The following is a 20,948-nucleotide window of genomic DNA, read 5'->3' as shown; positions in this document are numbered from 1 at the left end:
TGCATTGGTTTTTTAAAGAGAATTCCACCGAAACGTAAGCTACGCATCGTTTTCGAGATTACTGGAAAAATTAGCAATAAATCAGGCCTATCTTTCAACATGGCTTACATTTATTGACTGTTTATGTTTCACGTTTACAATTGTAACACTCTTTGTTCATTGCAGGTAGTTATGTTTCCTTTATAATAAATGAAGTTATATATACATATATATCGATTCCTTTTTTAATTACGGCAATGTCAGTGTTTATAAAATATCGTCGAATACCCAAATACGCTTTGCCGTTTCCATAGTTACACTCTAACGCGATAAATGCATTAGATGATTAATCCAAACTGGTTTACCGATGATGGTGTTTGAGATGCCGATCATTTCGTGTTCGGTAGGCAATGATTACCTATTGCCTCTGGCAGATGTATTGGTGTTCTTGTTCTAAAAATAGCACAGTAGCAGTATATTTGCTTCACACGCAGTAAGCACTTTCAAGTTAAGATCAGGCCCGTATCCAGGCCAGGGGCCCTGGGGCCCGCCCCCCCACCCCAGCTGGCTGACGAATTAGGATTTTTTTAAATGGTCCTACTGTAAATGTTTTTCTCGTGAAAGGGCCCACAGTACACTCTCAATTCATAAGAGCGGATGTGTTTTATTGTCCCTGATAAACAAGGGGATAAGCGTTAATAATCTCGCCTGTGGAGATAAGCCCAAAGGCAATGTTTTCTTATCGCCTTGTACACAATCCCCAATCAGTCAATTACCCCTTGTGATTCTGCATGCTTTATTTATCCATGGTTGATGTAACACGTGTTTTGATTGACCAAGTTAAAAGGAGCAGTGAATGGAAGCAACTGATACAAGAGGCCGGGCGTTAGTCGGACAATTGCTGACGTTAATAATTTGTTTAAAACAAATAATGTTGAAAGCAAGGCCAATTACTTCACCAAAAAACAATGGACGGAATGAAACTCATACTTCATCTATTAGTCATGTTGGTAGACTCACACACCGATATCAGGTCGATATCTTGAAGCGTTTTGAAAAAAGTCCGAAAAATTAAATGCTGGACGGACAGACGAACGGACAGTCCGACTGCTACCGATATCGGACCGATATGAAATGTTTGCTGGGACTTTATGATACATCTTTTACTAAAGGTTTTTTATTTGCAAAGTTTGCTTTGCTTTTTCATCAAACATCATACATTACTGAAATCTAAAGCTTTAAACATTTAATATTCATGTAATCATTAAAATTCCTCCTCGGTTGTCCCCCCCCCCCCTCCAGTTAAAAATTCCTGCGTACGGCCCTGAAGATACTGAATTGTTTACTTCTTATACACATTATTCAATTCTAAATAAATTAACACGATAATTCACTCGACTGTTTTATTATAAATTTCATTGTCATTGTCCTCTTTGTAAATAACGTCCGATTGAATTGCCCCACAGACTAAATTAAGACATCTGGCTTTCGTAACAACCTATCATTGAATCGATACACATACAACACGTATCATAACAACGCGACGCACTGACCAAAAATGTCAAATAATAAATTAGACGCGTCTCCAAGTAGATGTGATTTAAGCTAATACAGGTTTGTAACGTACGCGAATATTTGACTCAAACTGCGACATATACAAGGTCCCTGACTCAAATTTAATATGTATCATTTGGTACATACACACTACACTGTTTTCACTTAATAAACTTAATTAATAAATCAAAGATGGTATATACAATATCGAAAACATACTGTATATAACGATGCTTATAAATATATTAATTATGCTCTCATATATACCAATGGTTTCATGAGCTTGAACTTGGTGTATTGCGTGCTATCCTTTAAAGGGGCCTTTTCACAGATTTTGGCATATTTTGAAGTTTGTCATTTAATGCTCTATATTGATAAATGTAAACATTACATTTTAAAAGCTCCAGTAAAAATCAAAAATAAAATTTTAAAAAGGAAAAAATAGTTGCCCGCAACAGGGCTCGAACCAGTGACCCCGGAATCCTGAAGTAAAAACGAATTAGCCAACTGAGCTATGCTGCCAAGCATACATAAGTTGCGTATTTTATACGTTATATAAGCAATCTTCGTAGTTTAACAAATTTAAACGACAACAACAGAACTCTCCAAATTATTCAATCGTTTCGCGTTGCAACGCTTAATAATATTTAGGTTTTTAAATCGTCAAAAGATGCATATAATGGCTATATTAGACCATGGCAAATGTAAAGTAATACTGTTTCCTCACAAATATCATAAATAAACCGAAAATTTGCGATTCTGAAACAACTTTTTTCAATTTTGTCAACTTACCAAACCGTGAAAAGATCCCTTTAACATACAATTAAAAGTATCTTTATTCAAACTCAATTTATCAGTCTTGTGAGTATTAGAATTATTGCACACCACATATTTTAATGATGTTGCTTGTTTTATTCAGGGACCTATACAAACACATTCAATGTTTTTGTATAGGCCCCTGTTTTATTTAACAAAGAGGTTGTTGTTGATGTTTTTTTGCTGCTGCTGATGATGATGACATTGCACATCATGATGTTGCTTTTGATGTCCCATTAGTTGATACTGGATGCTGCTACTTATGCTCTACTGGTGATGATGATGATAATGAATGTGATTACTGGCGCTGCTTCTGCTTCTGCTTCTGCTTCTGCTGCTGCTGCTGCTGCTGCTGCTGCTGATGATGATGATGACGATGATGATGATGATAATGATGATGATGATGATGATGATGATGACGATGATGATGATGATGATGATGATGATGATGATGATGATGATGATGATGATGATGATGACGATGACGATGATGATGATGATGATGATGATGATGATGATGATGATGACGATGATGATGATGATGATGATGATGATGATGATGATGATGATGATGATGATGATGATGATGATGATACTAGTGGTGTACTGGATTTTCGTTTAGAAGAGACTTCCTTAAAACAACAAAAAAACGGAAAATTGTCGTTCCTGAATAGCCTACTCGGACTGCACAGGCTAATGTGGGACGACACCACACACATGCATTAAGCCCAGTTTTCCCACGACGAGGCTCAATTAATCAATCCGGAGCGATACATATCCTTGCACAAGAATATTGCACTGCCCCTTTAAGATGCGACCACGTCAAGATAGGCGGACCCCACGCCGAGACACTGTAATTATGCATCTGTTGTTATGGTTTCACAGAATCATTGATCACATGAAACAACATAGATCTTATAAATCGGATAACTATTTATTGACTTTGTTAGGATTTTACTTTCTTATTCTGGAATCTGAAAATCTAATGGGGGCGATGTAAGGTTGTGTGATTGAATATCGGCAACATCTGTGATTTAACAACAATGTAGGCTGTAGCGCAAAAGCTGTTACCAGCAGACCGGTGGTTACATGGGATAACACCAGCAGCACCAGTGTGTAAATCGCGAAACTCTTATTACCGAGTCAAGCTATGATGCCGCTGTGGTGTTAGGAACATCAGGTAAATGTATGTGAATGCGTATTTATTGGTGTTTGACTATGCACTTTAATGTTGTTTTAACTCTGTTGTTTTGATTTTTTAAATGTCGTTTATGATAATGATGACGATAAGGAAAAAGTTGGATTTAAATGTTATGCTGGTGCTGCTGTTGCTGATTATGATAATAAAAGTGATGATTTTGATAGTTAGCCACTCATAATGATGAAGCTTATCATTATTATTATTATTAGTAGTAGTAGTAGTAGTGTTTTCCCTGCAGCAATGATACTAATGAAGTAGGCGTAGTTTGGATCGATACTGCGATAGTGTTTATTTATAGATCTTTGCACCCATTGATCTATATTTACCGGATTGGACGTCACGTGACTTTCAGTGTGACATGAACGTACAAAATGGCGGAAGTACAGATAGCCGCCTATGTCAGTTTAGCGTTTGCAAAAACAAACAAATACAATGCCTTTTCGCGCGATTGCTTTATTAAAGAAAGGAAAGTTGCTATGCAGCCTATGGACCGATGTTCACATGTAAGTTAGTTTTATATGATTACCTTAGGGCTATTATCAATTAGTGGCATCAATTATTGCACTTGTGCTTTCATAATTTATTCATCTTCTAGACTTAAGTTCTATATGCATATATTTAAGTCTTAAGGGCTTAAGGTGTAAGGTTTTGCACCTTTTTTATCACTGTTGATAGGATTTTCCTGAGTGGATTGAGTAGCTCGGGAAACCTATCAATCTATTTCTTTTTACCCCCCCCCCCCCTCCCCACGCATGGCCATTATGTATCAGTAATGATCATAGCCATTATTATAAAAGAAGAAGAAGAAGTATACTTAGTACTGCTCAACAAAGCAAATTGGCTTACTGCCATATTGTGACTGAAATACTTTCTAAATGGCCAAAAACCCAACTTAATAAAAAAGACAATAATATTAAAGATAGACCTTTAAATATTTATCAAATACATGGCACTGTATCGCATTAAGGTCACTTCCAACAGCCTTGCAGTTTGGCTTGCTCTTTAGGGATGTGGTTAGAGTGTCTTACTACCACTCTGGAGGTCGCAGGTTCAGGAGCTCTGGATTCTTCACTTTAGCACCTTTATAGCTTATAGATTTTTTACACACAAAATATATGTTGAAATATTAAATAATCAGCACTAATAAATATTTAATTCAAAATATGTTTAATGTAGTCAGTAAAATAAAGAGACATCATTATAAAATTAGATTCTCAAATATCGATTTCCAATGTGATTTGTTTTACAGATGCCAATGTATTTGAGCTGTTCGAGAAACCTACCATGGCAGTGACTTTAAGCTGTATTGGTGAGATTTTGCATTCAGCATAATCCTCTCTGCATAATCCTCTCTGACGGCGAATGGAAATTGGAGTGAACCGAAAAGGTTATCATGGTATGGTTGTTTAAAATAGGAATAAAACTTAATTATGAATATCTTAAAGGGACCTTTTCACAGATTTTGGAATGGATTGAAGTTTGTCATTAAATGCTTTATATTGATAAATGTAAACATTGGATCTAAAAAGCTCCATTAAAAAAAAAACAAGAATTAAATTAAAAAAAGAAAAAAACACCCTCGGTCATCCGTGGTTATACACTCAGTGGGATATTTTATGCTTTATATACGCAGTCCTCGTAGAATCACAAAATATAAAGACAAAAAAAGAACTCTCCAAATTATTCAATCTATTTGCATTTTGACGTTTGATAGTTTTCAGCTTTTTAAATTGTCAAAAGATGCAGATAATGGATATTTTAGAGCAGGGTAAATGTTCAGTATTGCTGTTTCCTCACAAATATCATAATTACAACGAAAAGTTGGGAATCTGAAAAAAAAAATTTAATTTTGTCAATTTACAAAAACGTGAAAAGGCCCCTTTAATCCATACTATTGTCCATGTTTTGAGTATACAAAGGCTATCAACACAATCTTATTTTCTTGAAAAAAAAAACCTTTTTTGCAATATTTCTTCTCATAGGTATTTAGTTTTTTTCCCATTTAACAAATGAGACTGAGTCCCTTTGGACTGGGACAAATGGCATCTTTGACAAAAAAATATTTTGCTTAGAAATAATTAAAAATTGAGAAATGATTGTGATTTTACTTTTAAAATTTAGGCAGTCATTTAGGAAAAAAAATATTTTTAACATTGGGACTAAAAAAAAACAACGCTAATATGTTTATATTTGACTGGTTACAACATATATTAGAAAACCTATATCTTGATTTTCTTGCATCTTACACAGTAAAACCACTTATATTTTATTTGTCAAGTAATAGATCAACTCAGTTCACCCACTGAAAGAGTTGTCAGGCTCTTAAATTCTTACAAAGAATGCTTTAACTGGGAATAAAGTATTTGTGCATTTCAATTCTTAATTGCAAACAAAAAATCTTCCACAAAATATATATGAGCCTCACTAAGCAAAAAGGGGGGTTTAATGCATGTATGAAAAGTTTTGTCCCAGATTAACCATGTGCAGTCTCCAGAGGCTAATCAGAGACCACACTTTCTGCTGTTATGGTATTTTTTATAAAAGAAAAAATCTGTTTATCGAAATCCAGTTTAGGCGAAAAGTGTTGTCCCTGATCGGCCTATGCAGACTGCACATGCTAATCTGGGAAACACTTTACACACAGGCATTTAATCCCCTTTTTGCAGAGCCAGGCTCATATCATATTGTAGACTGCTGCTATATGGTTATTTTCCATATCCTTACTTTCAAAATCTCCACATACTGCTATATACCAGTAATTGTTTTATCATATTTTTGTTTGTTTATTTTGCAGTTCTTGGTGTAATTGCCTTCAAACGGAATAGACAGTTCGACCGAAGAAGTACGCACTACCCTGGCGCCAGTCAATTTTCCTGGACCATAAGAACATTGATTACAGCTAGAATCTAAGAAGAGTTTTGAGTTTCTGACAAACTTTAATAACTTTTGGAACCACAATAAATAGTGTCTGACCTTGGCCTGTATTCACCAACCCATTCATAGACTTAAGAATAAAGCATAGACTGAGACAAAAAATAGTAAACATCGAACTTATAAATATATTCATGCTGCCACTGGTGATCATGTCATGCTGCCACTGGTGATCATGTCATGCTGTCACTGGTGATCATGTCATGCTGCCACTGGTGATCATGTCATGCTGCCACTGGTGATCATGTCATGCTGTCACTGGTGATCATGTCATGCTGCCACTGGTGATTATGTCATGCTGTCACTGGTGATCATGTCATGCTGTCACTGGTGATCATGTCATGCTGTCACTGGTGATCATGTCATGCGGCCATTGGTGATCATGTCATGATGTCACTGGTGATCATGTCATGCTGTCACTGGTGATCATGTCATGCGGCCATTGGTGATCATGTCATGCTGTCACTGGTGATCATGTCATGCTGCCACTGGTGATCATGTCATGCTGTCACTGGTGATCATGTCATGCTGTCACTGGTGATCATGTCATGCGGCCATTGGTGATCATGTCATGATGTCACTGGTGATCATGTCATGCTGCCACTGGTGATCATGTCATGCTGCCACTGGTGATCATGTCATGCTGTCACTGGTGATCATGTCATGCTGCAACTGGTGATCATGTCATGCTGTCACTGGTGATCATGTCATGCTGCCACTGGTGATCATGTCATGCTGTCGCTGGTGATCATGTCATTAACAAAATGTGCTAAATGAAGAATCAAACACATAGAGTTGGTTTCTTCAAAGTTTGACTCAAAATGAAAGCAATTGTTTATATTCTTTACAAGAAATTTTATCCTTGGTATAACTTACTTAATATAAGTCAGAGAAATGTCTAGTGACTAAGGGTCCAGATAAATTCCGATTATTAACATATTTCCTAAATAGATGGCCAACATACTATGTGCATTAAACAACTAGAGGTAAATGATCCATCACTTGTTGTTAACTTTGTCAATTTGTATAGATTCCCATATTTGAACATTCATGGGTAAATATCTACCAGTAGGGAGCTATTTTTCATTTCCACTTCTCAACAAAAAGCCTATGGCTATCTCTCAAAATTATGGAAATGAAAAGATCTTGGTTCAAAAACTTTGATTGACAATACTGTTTTGTTAACCCTTTCAGTGCGGGAACCGAATTTTGAAGGCCTTTGCAAACAGTTTGGATCCAGATGAGACGCCACATACCGTGGCGTCTCATCAGGATCCAAACTGTTTGCTATTCGGATAGTATTCTTTGAAAAAAAATCGAAGAAAATGCTAATTTTAGAAATTCAGCAGACGACATTTTAGCAGAAGACAAATTACCCAGCATGCAAAGGGTTAAACAATTCTTGGATTTAGACACTTATTTTACGATGGCAACAAACTGTTCCACCTTTTCTCACTTTTTAGCATCAATGGGAAACTACATCTTTCCCTAGTTTTCCCTGTTGTAATTTGTTCATGCAAATGAATTTATAACAGAAAAAATATTATTTAAATTAAGATAACATTTTGTTCACTCAATGTTTATAATTATTCTAAAATAGCAGTTTCATATCGAACACAATGAATTAAAGATTGTTTAGTTTTCAAATAGATGCCTTTCCATAAGACTGTACCACAGTTCCTTCCTTTGATACGGAATCACAATTCCTGTTCCTGTTGCCATCTTACTGGATTAAATTTTGCTGTATAAAATGTGCATTGTTCCATGAAAAATTATGAAAATTCGGAACATGTACACATATAAATATATTAATTCTTATCATTAACTTGTTCTTTTTTAATTCCCCCGAAGGAGGGCATATAGTGATAGCATTGTCCGTCCGTCTGTCTGTTCAGGTTTCGAAGAATGCTCATAACTTCTATGTCGATTCAAATGTAACCTTCATATTTGGTATGCATGTGTATATCGACAAGGCCTTTCCATAGGCACACACATTTGGACCCCCTTGACCTTAAACTTAGGGTCGGCGTTTAGGTTTCGAAATCTGTGTTTAGGTTTCGAAAAATGCTCATAACTTTTATCAAAACTTTTATAGGGGGCATACGTTATCCTATGGAGACGGCTTTTGTTTTATTGAAAATGAATCATTAAATAAACCGTGTAGACTGTATACCAAATCCTTATTTTAATTATCATAACAACTGGCAATAAGAGTTGTAATACCATCTTTACAAAAGTCTAATATTGCATTTCAACAAAATGATATTTATTTGCATTCAATAAATAATAATAAAAGAAATGTTCTTTTAAGTCTGTTATTTTCTTTTGCTCAAAGCAAGACACTTTTCTTGATCATCATTTATATACATTTGAGTCGTATTCTGAGAAAAATGGGCATAATGAATGTGCGTCAAGTGTCGTCCCAGATAAGCCTGTGCAGTCCACACAGGCTAATCCGAGACGACACTTTCCGCCTAAATTGGATTTTTGCTAAGAAGAGACTTCATTTAAACGAAAAATGTCATAAAAGCGGAGAGTGTCGTCCCTGATTAGCCTGTGCGGACTGCACAGGCTAATCTGGGACGACACTTTATGCACATGCATTATGCCCAGTTTTCTCAGAACACGATTCATTTGGAAATTGACATCAAACCAATAGGCTGAGCAAAGATCTATAAATCACAATGAATTTTAATTGTTTACTTTTGGTGTATTTTCATTTGTAATATGTTATAATACCGTTAAAAATTAAGATTAAGTCTGTGTGAATTAATTACCGACATTGTGAATTATAGTTGCGCAATTGTCTTATTTCGGAAAATATGACTTAACTTAAAGGGACCCTTTCTGACGTTTTGGTATAGAAACACAATTATAAAAAAACTTTCAGAATCGCAAATTTTCGTTGTAGTATGATATTTGTGAGGAGACAGTAATACTGAACATTTACCAGGCTAATCAGGGACGACACTTTCCGCCTGAATTGGATTTTTGCTTAGAAGAGACTTCATTTAATCGAAAAATGTCATTAAAGCGGAAAGTGTCGTCCCCGATTAGCCTGTGCGAACTGCACAGGATAATCTGGGATGACAATTTACGCACAAGCATTATGCCCAGTTTTCTCAGAACGCGACTCAAATGATGAACACGCATACGCGCTTTTTGAGGACGGGGAAAAATATTGAAAATTTTAAGAAAAACTTACAGATTAACAAGTTATATAGTAGTTTATTATAGGCAGTAAGTGGTATGTGATATTGTGCATCAAGGAAAAAGTGGTATTTGTGCGTGGTAGTTTGTGTAATTGAAGAAATATAATCAGTTTGCTAGAAGCGGACCATTTGGACGGGAATCTTGTACCTAGCACCGGATAATCCGAAAGTGTCATCAGTTTTCGTGGTTCAGATATTGTCGATTATTATCTTCTACACACTGTATCCGTTTTAACTGCTGTCATTATAGTGTTCGATAGCCCATAAGCAACCTGTGTAAACCTGAAGTTGTTTCAGTATGGCATCTTTAGACACTAAAGAGTCACATGAGTATGTCGAGTCGACCATGGGCCCGTCCATCACACAAGTAGTTGAGTTCACACCTGTCAAACAGAATAGGAAGCGAAACCACTCGTCCCCAGTTCATGGATCCGCGAAGAAGGTAAAGGAGGATGTTGCTTGTGAAAGTTCTTCTAGCGATAAAATGAGCTCCCTGTCTGAGCCGGTGTCCAATGAACTTCATCCAGTTAACTCTGATCTCAAGGCCCTATTATCAAAGCTCTCTACTGACATATGTGCCATGAATGTCTCGATAAACAATCGTATTGATCAACTTGAAAGTTCCATAGAGCAAAAGTTGACCCATAAATTTGCACAACTGTTGGACAAGAGAGTTAACATTGAGCTGGGTCGTATTAAGACGAATGTGCAAGAGCAACTTGACTCATTTAAGGAGAAAATTACTGAAGAGTTACAAGAAGTCAGTGAAAAGTGTTCCTCAGTCACGGCTGCAGCTGGCGGACCCAGTGGTGGTCAGGATATCTCAAAGAATTTGGTAATTCGTGGCCGTCCCTATCATGAGGGAGAAAATCTGAACAGTAAAGTGATATCTATGTTCAAAGACGTAATGAAATGTAATGTGCAAGTATGCAACACACAGAGAAAGACAAGTGCTAACAGTTCCAAGCCGGGTGTTGTTATTGCTACCATGCAGTCACAAGAAGATAGGCAGAAAGTGTTGAAAAACAAGTCAAAGCTGAACGAAAGCAGAACTTATTCTGATGTTTACATCCAGTGCGATCAATCGCGAGAAGAGCGTTTGATGATGAGTAACTTTAGAACCTTAGTTGGCGCAATGAATGCCGAGGGGGTGAGTGTTCGAGGGAATCGTGTGGTGCGAAACAGGCCAATGTCGAGTGATGACAGGCAGGACCAAGGAACTAGTCATTCACAGGGTGATGGCTCACAGCGCAACACTCGGTGGAATGGTCCTCGTGGTGCTCCTCGACGCGGTGGGTCTTCTGGGCGTGGTACCAACAGTGATCGGGGATGGCAAAGAGCACAGCAGAACAGAGGAAGACGAGGAGGAGACAATTATTAGTTAAAAACAGGCTTTTGGAATGTTCATGGTTGGAGCAGTTCGAGCTCTAGTGACAATTTTATTTTACGTGAACAATGTATTAAGCATTTGAACCTTGATTTAATTGGGATTGCTGAGTCCCATTTAAAGAACTTTAATAGTATTGATGTTTCTGATTATACATGGTTTGGTAATAATCGTAAAAATATTCATGTGAATGCAAGAACTGGTTCTGGTGGAGTTGGGTTTTTGGTCCGTAACAGTGTTCTAGATGTGTTTGATGTATCTATTTTAAATGACTCCACAGATGGTATATTATGGCTGAAATTTGTACACAAAAATGATAACTTTTGCTTTTTACCATGTGTTTGTTATCTTCCTCCAGAAAACTCTGCTAGGCATGTAGATGCAACTGCCTTTTTTGACACAATACTTGTAAACTTATATGAATATCAAAACCTAGGTCTGCCTTTTATTTGTGGAGACTTTAATAGTCGTTGTGGCGATTTGGAGGACTTCATAGCAGGTGTTGATAATATTATTGATAGAGATGTGATAGACTTTAAAACAAACAAATATGGAGATCTTTTTATTGATTTTTTAATTAACTGCAATTTTTGCATGTTAAATGGACGTAATACAGTCCATAATGATTACACGTCAATTTCTGTAAAGGGTCAATCAGTTGTAGATTATTGCATAGTACCTTATGAAAACTTGTCATTATATAGTCAGTTCTATGTGCATACAGTTGTTGATGTTATGAACAGTATTGAATTGCAGGATAGTATTGCTCCAACATGTGTCCCTGACCACTCTATTCTCACATGGGTTATGGAAATTGAATCCACCGACTTGGAATTTGCTACAGATAAGACTGGGTCAGTACAAAGTACAGATAAATTTGATTGCTCCAGAATTCCTAATGATTTTCTGCTAAACCAAGTTCTGGTAGGTCAGATTAACGACTGTATTTCTAACCTTGAACAGGGTTACAGAACACAATCAGACATAGATCAGGCATTTGGAGATTGGTGTGGTATTGTACGGGATGAAATGTATGATAAACTTCCGTTCAAAACGATTATTCATGATTGCTGTAGAAGAAAGCGCAGGTCTGGTAAGCCATGGTGGAGTAATGAATTAAGTAGTCTATGGTCAGATATGTGCAAAAAAGAGAAGTTATGGTTAAGATGTAACAATAAGCATTTAAAAGTTCAGCTTAAGACTGACTATATAAGGTCTAGGAGGTTTTTTGATAGAGCGGTACAAAAGGCCAAAAGACATTACTGGTTTTCTACACAGTCTAGATTATCTAACTTAGCTTCTGATAATGATGTAGAGTTTTGGAAGACTATTGGAACTTGTGGTGTTGGCCAGGAACGTAAGAAGGGTATTCCTCTTGAAGTTGTGTTAGACAATGGGACAGTTTCTTCAAAATTGGAGGATGTGTTGTTGAGATGGAAGAATGACTTTGCAAATCTTTTGAATCAATCTGTTAATTCAAATGTCGGCCAGCATACAAGTAGTTTTGATAATGTGTACCATGAGGAGTTGGATAGACCTTTTTCAGTTTTTGAGGTGAAAGCAGCTATTGACCGAGCCAAGTTGAATAAAGCGACGGGCATTGACCAAATTCCTAATGAAGTTCTTAAGAATGACATGTCTGTCTCCTTTTTGCATTCTTTATTCTGTGTATGTTATGAAACTGGTATGGTCCCATCAATGTGGGGTAAGAATATCATAAACCCTATCCCTAAGTCGAGCACTGCTGATAAGAGAGATCCTTTACAATATCGTGGTATTAGTTTGGCTTGTACTATGTATAAATTGTATGCAAGTATTTTGAACCATAGGCTGTCAAGCTGGTCAGAACTTAATGATAAAATAGAGGATGAACAGAACGGCTTTCGCAAAAAGCGCAGCACTTTAGATCATATCTCTGCACTGACCAATATTATAGATGTTCGCAAGAAGTTACATAAATCTACGTTTTGTTCATTTATTGATTTTAGACGTGCGTACGACGGTATTGAGCGGAATTTACTCTGGCAGAGGTTGAATAGTATAGGTGTCCCAACAAAAATGTTAGATGCAATCAAATCCTTGTATGCGTCGGTCTCCTCTTGTGTTCGTATAAATAGCCATTATACTGATTGGTTTGCAGTTACCACTGGTTTACGGCAAGGTTGTTCGTTGTTACCGTTGCTGTTTAATCTCTTCCTTAATGACTTATCTGTGCAGATTAAGGCGGTTGGTAAAGGTGTTTTGATTGAAGACGAGCCAGTTTGTATATTGTGCTATGCAGATGACCTTGTGTTGATTGCGGAAAACGAGCAAGATTTGCAATGCATGTTAGATGTATTAAGCCAATGGTGTACCTCGAATAGTATGGTGGTCAATGCAAATAAAAGTAACATTGTGCATTTCAGGCCAAACTCTGTGCCCAGATCTGAATTCAACTTCAAATGTGGTGTTCATGGATTAACTTATGTTGACAAATACTCCTATTTAGGTTTATTACTATCAGAACATTTGGACTTTAGTATTTCTGCCAAATATGTTGCACAGAGTGCTAGTAGAGCACTTGGCTTACTTATTGCTAGATATAAAAGTATGGGTGGTATGTCATTTGCAGTTTATAGCAAGATGTACAATTCTACAGTGTGGCCAGTTATCTCATATGCATCAGCTATATGGGGCATACGGACATATGCATGTATAAATGCTGTTGAAAATAGGGCCCTACGCTTCTTTATGGGTGTTGGTAAATATACTCCATCAGCTGCATTAGCCGGTGATATGGGATGGCAACCACCTCTAGTTAAACAGTACAAACATGTTTGTAATTTGTGGCATAGATTTGGTAGTATGAATATGAACCGGGTCAATAGGAAGGTTTTTCAGTGGACTGTTAATACTGCTGGAGTTAAGTGTAAGACCTGGGTGTTCAGTGTGAAAATGATGTTTAAAGATTTGAATCTTGAAGAATTCTGTATTTATCCAGCTACTGTGTCTAAACAAACTTTTAGTGACAAGGTTGATAGTGCTATGTTCTGTAAGTTTAAAAGTGATTGGAAAGATACTGTATTACAACCAAATGCAATAAGAGGGAATGGCAGAAACAAGCTAAGAACCTATTGTCAATTCAAGAATGAATATTGTACAGAAGAGTATTGTAAGATGATATTACCATATAGACATCGTTCTGCTTTTGCTAAATTTAGATGTGGGGTAGCCCCAATTATGTTGGAAATTGGGCGTTATGCTAATGTGCCTGTTGAAAATAGATTCTGCCCTAATTGTACAACTTGTGTTGAATCAGAAACTCATGTTATGCTATACTGTCCACTTTATTCTGATATCAGGACCTCTCTTTTTGAAAAATGTCATACCATTACTGATTTTAACTCTATGTCAGATATAGAAAAGATGGTAGTTTTATTCTCCAACAAATTATTGATAAGAGATACTGCCAAAGCCTGCTATAATATTTTAATGACCAGAAATGCTTATTTGTATAGATAGGTTACACATTCTATATGGCATTTTAGTTTTTAGATTTTATCAATTATTTGTAGATAACATAAACAAACTACATTTTTGTACAATAAGGGAATAGGACCTTTGATTGTTGCTTTAAATTATTCCAACATGACACTCTGGAAGTAAATATCTTAACTAATACTTTTAAATTCTACACACAGGTTTCATGAGATTATTTTTATATTGAAACTATCAAAGGTCTCAATATTCCACTTATGCAATATTGTTTTATTGTTTTATAATCCATGTTTTATAATTTTAACATATTTGGTTAACTTTAACTGATGCATAGTAATTGTGTTCTTGACTACTGTTATGTCTCTTATAAATCCATTATATGATTGGCACTGTAATTGATATGAATACTTTTATTGTTGTATATACTTGTACAGTGATGAGACAGAAATAAAGATAGAAATACGCTCACACGCTACCACATTACCACGCAGGCTTTCGAGATTGTTTGGACGTTATTTCGGCAAAGCACAAGGAAAAGCTTTACAAACACGTAACAAACGCGCTTTATGTTTCCGATTTCGAATAATGATACTCGTGTTTCTATTCACGATTAGTATTTTGCTTATTTTAAAATATGCATCTATGAAAGTTCTTAGCTTACCTGAGCTCGTGTGCTCAAGATGAGTTCTTGTGACCACCCATGCCTAGCATGTTTGGTGTGCTTTACCGGTATCAACTTTTAGCTTGTCACTACCATAGAGATCAAATGGTTTACAGCCAATTAGGCTGATACCGATTCTGTGTAACGTGCGTAAAAAAAACTAGATCCCGAGTTCAGTTCTAAGTGAAACATCGTTATTAGAGGCCACATTAATGAACCAAGCGTAATGGTCGGAATACTGATGTGAGCAATATCGAGGCCGAGATAGAATGGTGGACAGTGCGTCCATAAACTAGGTAACCAGATAAAGTCTTAGTATACAAAAACTTTGTTACCACTCTAGAGGCCACATGTTTGTCTAAATCTTGAAATTTGGTCAAATTCTTGTTTTACAATTTCTAGACCGAGTTTGGATTTGAGTCACGAACGCCCGAAAAGAGGGTCGAATTTTTGAAAATAAAAAGAACCCGGGACCTAAAAAGCAAAAGATAACTCGCTGCATGTGCATAACGCAGACTTTTAACTCTGTCTTATGGTTGAAACACACGTTTTACTGGGTAATACACGATTTTGCTCATTTTTCCAAGAAAAGCTTTACAAACCTGACCGCCAAATGACGTAACGTTACTGTATGATATCACTTCATGTACATGTATACATGTTTATATTTAATCTTCCGATGAATGCTAGGTACGGCCGAACTATGTTTGATATCTTTTATTTTATTTTATTATTACAAATGCTTCACTTATTACGATTTCGATTTATGAATATCAATACATATATTGTTTTAACAGTTTTCTTTGTCGCATTGTTATTTTGCATGCTTGAATACTAGAATATGCCTTGTTTTAAAGTTGTCATTTTGTCGAACTTTGAACTAGCCCTTCAATAGAAGATTCAATAAGCCAAACCATACTGTTATGTTTTGCCAGTTATTCTTTTCGGCCATATTAAAGAGGGTATGCACGATTTTGTCAAATATTTATGAATTTATATAAAATGTGTATAAAAAAACTTATTATACATATAGAATACATGCATATTTCAATATAAATTAAAATAAAGATAAGAGGAACATGTGTCGAAAAATGCGAAATAAGTCAGATATTTAAGTCTGAAATCGAAAATGTCTGTACAGTCGAATTCGCAAGCATGTTATTATGTATATCATGCATGTACGATGTGACTCTAAATTAAGTCTTACGTATCATTTTAATTTCCTGCAGTACGGAATCCGGATAGTGCCATCTATATTAAGCCTCGCCCTTCTTTCATCAAGGACGACACCAGACACACGAAGCTATACACGATATTTTGCGCAAAATGACTGTCGCGCAAAATATCGTGTGTCGCCGCGACTGTCGCGCAAAATATCGTGCGTTGCCGCGACTGTCGCGCAAAATATCGGGTATCGCTTCGTGAGTCTAGTGTCGCCCTTGATAAAAGAAGGGCGAGATTATAGATGGCACTATCCGGATTCCGTACTGCAGCGATATCTATTCTTACGACACACGAACAATTACTCCGATCCTAATAAAAAGACGAATGCTTCGGTTATTGTAGGAAAATATTTACGAAATAATTATCTTCGTCACAATCGGCTCTCGGCGCTTATTTGTCTTTTCTGCATTTTATGAAATTCTTCTTCAATGCAAAAATGTTCTTGCCTATTTTGTGTTATTGTAACATATTTGTATCAATATAGTACATTTTAAGACATATAAAAGTCGCGCATACTCTCTTTAACTAATGTCCTTTTAATATTAAAGGGGGAGACATTGAAAGGCAAACTATTTTGATAACATTGCTCATGTTATAGTTTGTCTCGTTTTTTCAGGTCATATTAACCAATGGGCAATTTAAAGGTTACACGTTGAGGAGAAAACAATGCTGATAAAATTGCTCGGGTGCCGTAGGTCCCTCCGGTCCGCTAGTACGTTGGCTGGGCTTATATGCGCCTTGCTGGTCCTTCTGTACACGTTGGATAAGGCGACATCCGGCCGATATATCAGGATTGCATTTGGAGGTGTTAAAGGTACCTTGAATATTTATTGATAATAAACCTTTTCATATAACTCAAAAAACTTTGAAAAAAGTCAGAGAGAAATTCGCTTGTAGTGGTAGTAACATTTGGGCAATATTTGTGGATTATTATTGCAGTTAGCAGTATAATTGCGTTATATACAATTGTGTTTCGTTAAGACCCCTTTATTTTAGCTCCGTTGTATCGAAAGCCTAAGGCTTATTGAAACGCTATGATCGAGTCCGTTTTCTGGGAAGAACCAGTAATTTGTGTCTTTGGGGGAGACTTAAAGAACACTGTCACACTGGGGATCGAACTAATGACCTTTCGGAAGCTAAGCGTACACCGTATATACCACGCCACGGCGACCGAAAATATCGTTTCACATATAAATAATAGCTGTATAGCTGTATATAACTACTATTTGCTTTGTTAAACACGAATGCGAATTGTTTATTTCAGACTGAAAGTCGCTGAGAATTCGCGGGTAATCGACTATGTAGTTTCATTACTTTTTTTCCGTGTTCACCAATAAGTCAGTTACATCGAGGCGGTGTTGTTGTTGTTTTTCCCGCCTCAAACAGTATTTCACTCACATCACGGCGACTCGTTAAACTCTTCACACTTTTCTGAGTTAACAAATATTAAATGCGCACAAGTATGCATGTGCCTGAGTGAAAACTGCCGAACATGATTCAGTGGTAAGGGACGATTGCTTTTTTTTTATTCAATATAAAACATACAATGTATACATGTATATGATCATACAACATAGTGATTGTACAAAGCAATAAAGTTCAGACATGTTATACAAGATATGCTAATATATCTTTTTTTTTTAAGAGAAAAGAAAAGAAAAACAGAATAATAGTTATGAAAAATGATGAGTTGTATAAAGTCGGAAGAAAGCATACTGGATTTGCGTGTTTTGTTGTTGATTCACAATGATCTTATAAGATTGAAAAAAATATACAAAAATAATTTAGAAAGATAAACTAACATTAGAGTGAAATATATATAAGTGGACAAACATTATGAGAATTTAATCTGATTCCATTTTTGTTCAAAGATTTGTAATGTGTCATTACTGAGGGCTATTTCTTTCTCAATCTGGATTTTTAGTTTAAGACTATGGATAAAACAATTAAAATTTGGTACTTGTTTTTTTGTACTTCATGTTATAGATAAAATATTTCATCATTATAAGAATAAAATTCACAATATTATTACAGTCTATTGATTTCAATGAGTAAATTCCGAAGCTTACATTTAAGAAAGATAGTTTAACATTTAGTTGATGTTGTTCAAGAAAAGATACTAGTTGATTCCAAATAGGCTGGATGTGTTTGCACTCCCAAAAAAGATGTTCTATAGTTTCAATGTTTTCACTGCAGAAGTCACACAGATTTGAGTTAGATAATTTGCATTTAAAGAGATATTTATTTGTAGCTATAATTCTATGTATGTATTTATATTGAAAATTTCTCAGTGTGCTTTCAATAGTTGCTTTATATGGCATGGTAAATATGTGTTTCCAATTAAGTTCATGTTCTTCGAAAAGAACTTGCCATTTATTTTGGGTTTTGGAGTTTTCTGTAGGGTTTGTAATTTGTAATGTGCAAAATATTTTGTTCGTTTTGGTTTTTCTTCCAAGTATGTTTTCTACGAATGTTGTTTGAGTACATGGTGTATTATTTGTATTGATTTCAGATTTAATATGTATGGGTATGCTTTTGATTAGTGTGTAGTACTTCAGAAAATTATTTGAAGGTATTCCGTATATGTAGCATATATTATAAAAAGGGTAGAAATCCTTAATTCTGTAGTCATATAATTGGTCGACATATTTAATGCTTCGTTCAAACCAATCTTTATAGAAAAACGTCTTATTGTTCCATAATATAGTTTTGCTGCTGGTTTGGGTTTCTAGGTTATGAGTGACATCACTCCATGCTGATAGAACATCAGACAGAAATATGTTTTCGTTTGCAATTTCACGTAGGATAGTATTGTTGATGTTACATTCAAAGAGTAAAGAGTCACCATATTTTTTTTAGGATTTTCTGGTAGAATAATTTCCATTTACTCGTATTGGTATTATCTAGGTATCTTTTAACCCAGCTGCATTTGATTGCATTCAAGAATGAGTCAATGTTCGTTAATTGGATACCTCCATTTTCTACAGATTGAATTTACTGAGTTCGTTTTATTTTATCAGGTTTACCGTCCATATATAAAATTAAATATTGCTGATTTTATATCGTTAATAACATCATTTGGTGGATTTGGGAGGACTGTTAATACATAAATTAATTTAGGGAGTGCAAACGTTTTCAATACTGTGTTTTTTCCGATTAGTGTAAGTTTACGGTGGTGCCATGATTTTAAGCAGTTTTTAAAATTCTGTAATTTAGGTAGTATGTTTTTAAGAACTGTATCTTTTTCATTATTTGTGAAAGTAATTCCTAACGTTGTTGCTTCATCGGATGTCCAATGAAATTTCAATGAAAGGGACGATTGCTGCTGAAGTAAATTATCACTACAAATAAATTCAATCTTAATTTAACAACAAACAATGGTGTTTCTCTTTTTGTGCTTTATGACGCTTTGACGAATATATTTGAGCCGCGTTCTGGAAAAACGTTGTTCAATGCATGTGTGTAAATTCTCGTCCAAGATTAGCAACTTGTAGTCATAGATAGTGTTCGCTTTACTGGAATTTTTCGCTTAAAAGAATTCTCAACGGTAACCAAGTTAAGGCGAAAAGTGTCGTCATTGGCAGGGGCGGATTCAGGATTTCTGGTTGGGGGGGGGGGGGTATTATAAGATTTGCTTGGGGTCCAGGGGGGCGCTAGGGCCACTAGTAAGTGCAGTGCAAAGCCCTGCTTGAGGGTCCAAAGCTCCACGATTTTAGTGTTTTTGAAGGCTTTAACAACCACTTTTTGAGCATGTCACGCCCTATGTACTTTCATCAAAGTATCTTCTTATATTGTCAAAAAAAGTGCATAGCTTATACGTAATACGGATGGATATAGCCGGAAATATTAGCGATTGTCTTTGATGAGTGAGAAATGGTGTGTACGAAAAAGAAGGAAAATGAGTTTAAAAAGGTGATTTCGATCTAGTTAAGTGTGAAACATCACATGTATTGACTTTACTTTGGCGATTTTAGGGGGTCCACCGCGTCCGCCCCCTCTCCCTGGATCCGCCTTTGACTGGTTCGCCTGTGCGGCCTATACAGGTCAATCTGGGACGACACTTTACGCACGTGCATTCACCCCGTTTACCCCAAAACGCGGCTCATTTCGTTTTCGATTTGTTTTCCAGAGACAGGGTTCTCTCGCCCAGTGGAAGAATACGTCAGTCATCTTTTGAAGACCGACCCAAGAACTGCAGGTAACGTTTTAGTCGACAGGGCCCAATGTTATCAAATTTCTAAGACACACTTAAGTTACGACAGTTGTTCAATGATCTGACGGCACATGTGATTTAACTCGTTATCATTACGACTGTATTTCAACAAACTCATGCCACAGTTAACTCATTAATGTATTCTCTTCATTTCAACGTATTTTCAAGGTAGGGGTACTTTCATGATTTGTCTGGCAAAACACAATTGTATGTCCCCCAGTCTATACTAGTTGTTTGTTTGTTGATTTGTTTGTTGGTTTGTTTGCGTCAAACTTTAACATTGGCCATATTTT

The 20,948-nt window shown here is 36.1% G+C and overlaps 1 protein-coding gene across 3 annotated transcripts in view; it reads left to right on the top strand.

The window, feature by feature from the left end:
• Positions 1-20,948, top strand: part of LOC127842689 (glycoprotein-N-acetylgalactosamine 3-beta-galactosyltransferase 1-like) — a 47,435-nt gene that overhangs the window by 24,116 nt on the left and 2,371 nt on the right. For 2 of the 3 annotated variants that reach the window (XM_052372326.1, XM_052372327.1), the window contains 2 exons: positions 17,059-17,256; positions 20,572-20,640. In XM_052372326.1, the coding sequence (XP_052228286.1) occupies positions 17,109-17,256; positions 20,572-20,640 (217 nt within the window). In that variant the 5' untranslated portion in view covers positions 17,059-17,108. Of the gene's footprint in view, positions 1-2,996; positions 3,530-17,058; positions 17,257-20,571; positions 20,641-20,948 lie in introns of those variants that run through there. The other variant, XM_052372328.1, reaches the window with a different exon arrangement.

This window comes from Dreissena polymorpha, chromosome 8, assembly GCF_020536995.1.
Source record: "Dreissena polymorpha isolate Duluth1 chromosome 8, UMN_Dpol_1.0, whole genome shotgun sequence".
Taxonomy (NCBI): Eukaryota; Metazoa; Mollusca; class Bivalvia; order Myida; family Dreissenidae; genus Dreissena; species Dreissena polymorpha.
This window is presented reverse-complemented; position numbering and strand designations above follow the sequence as displayed.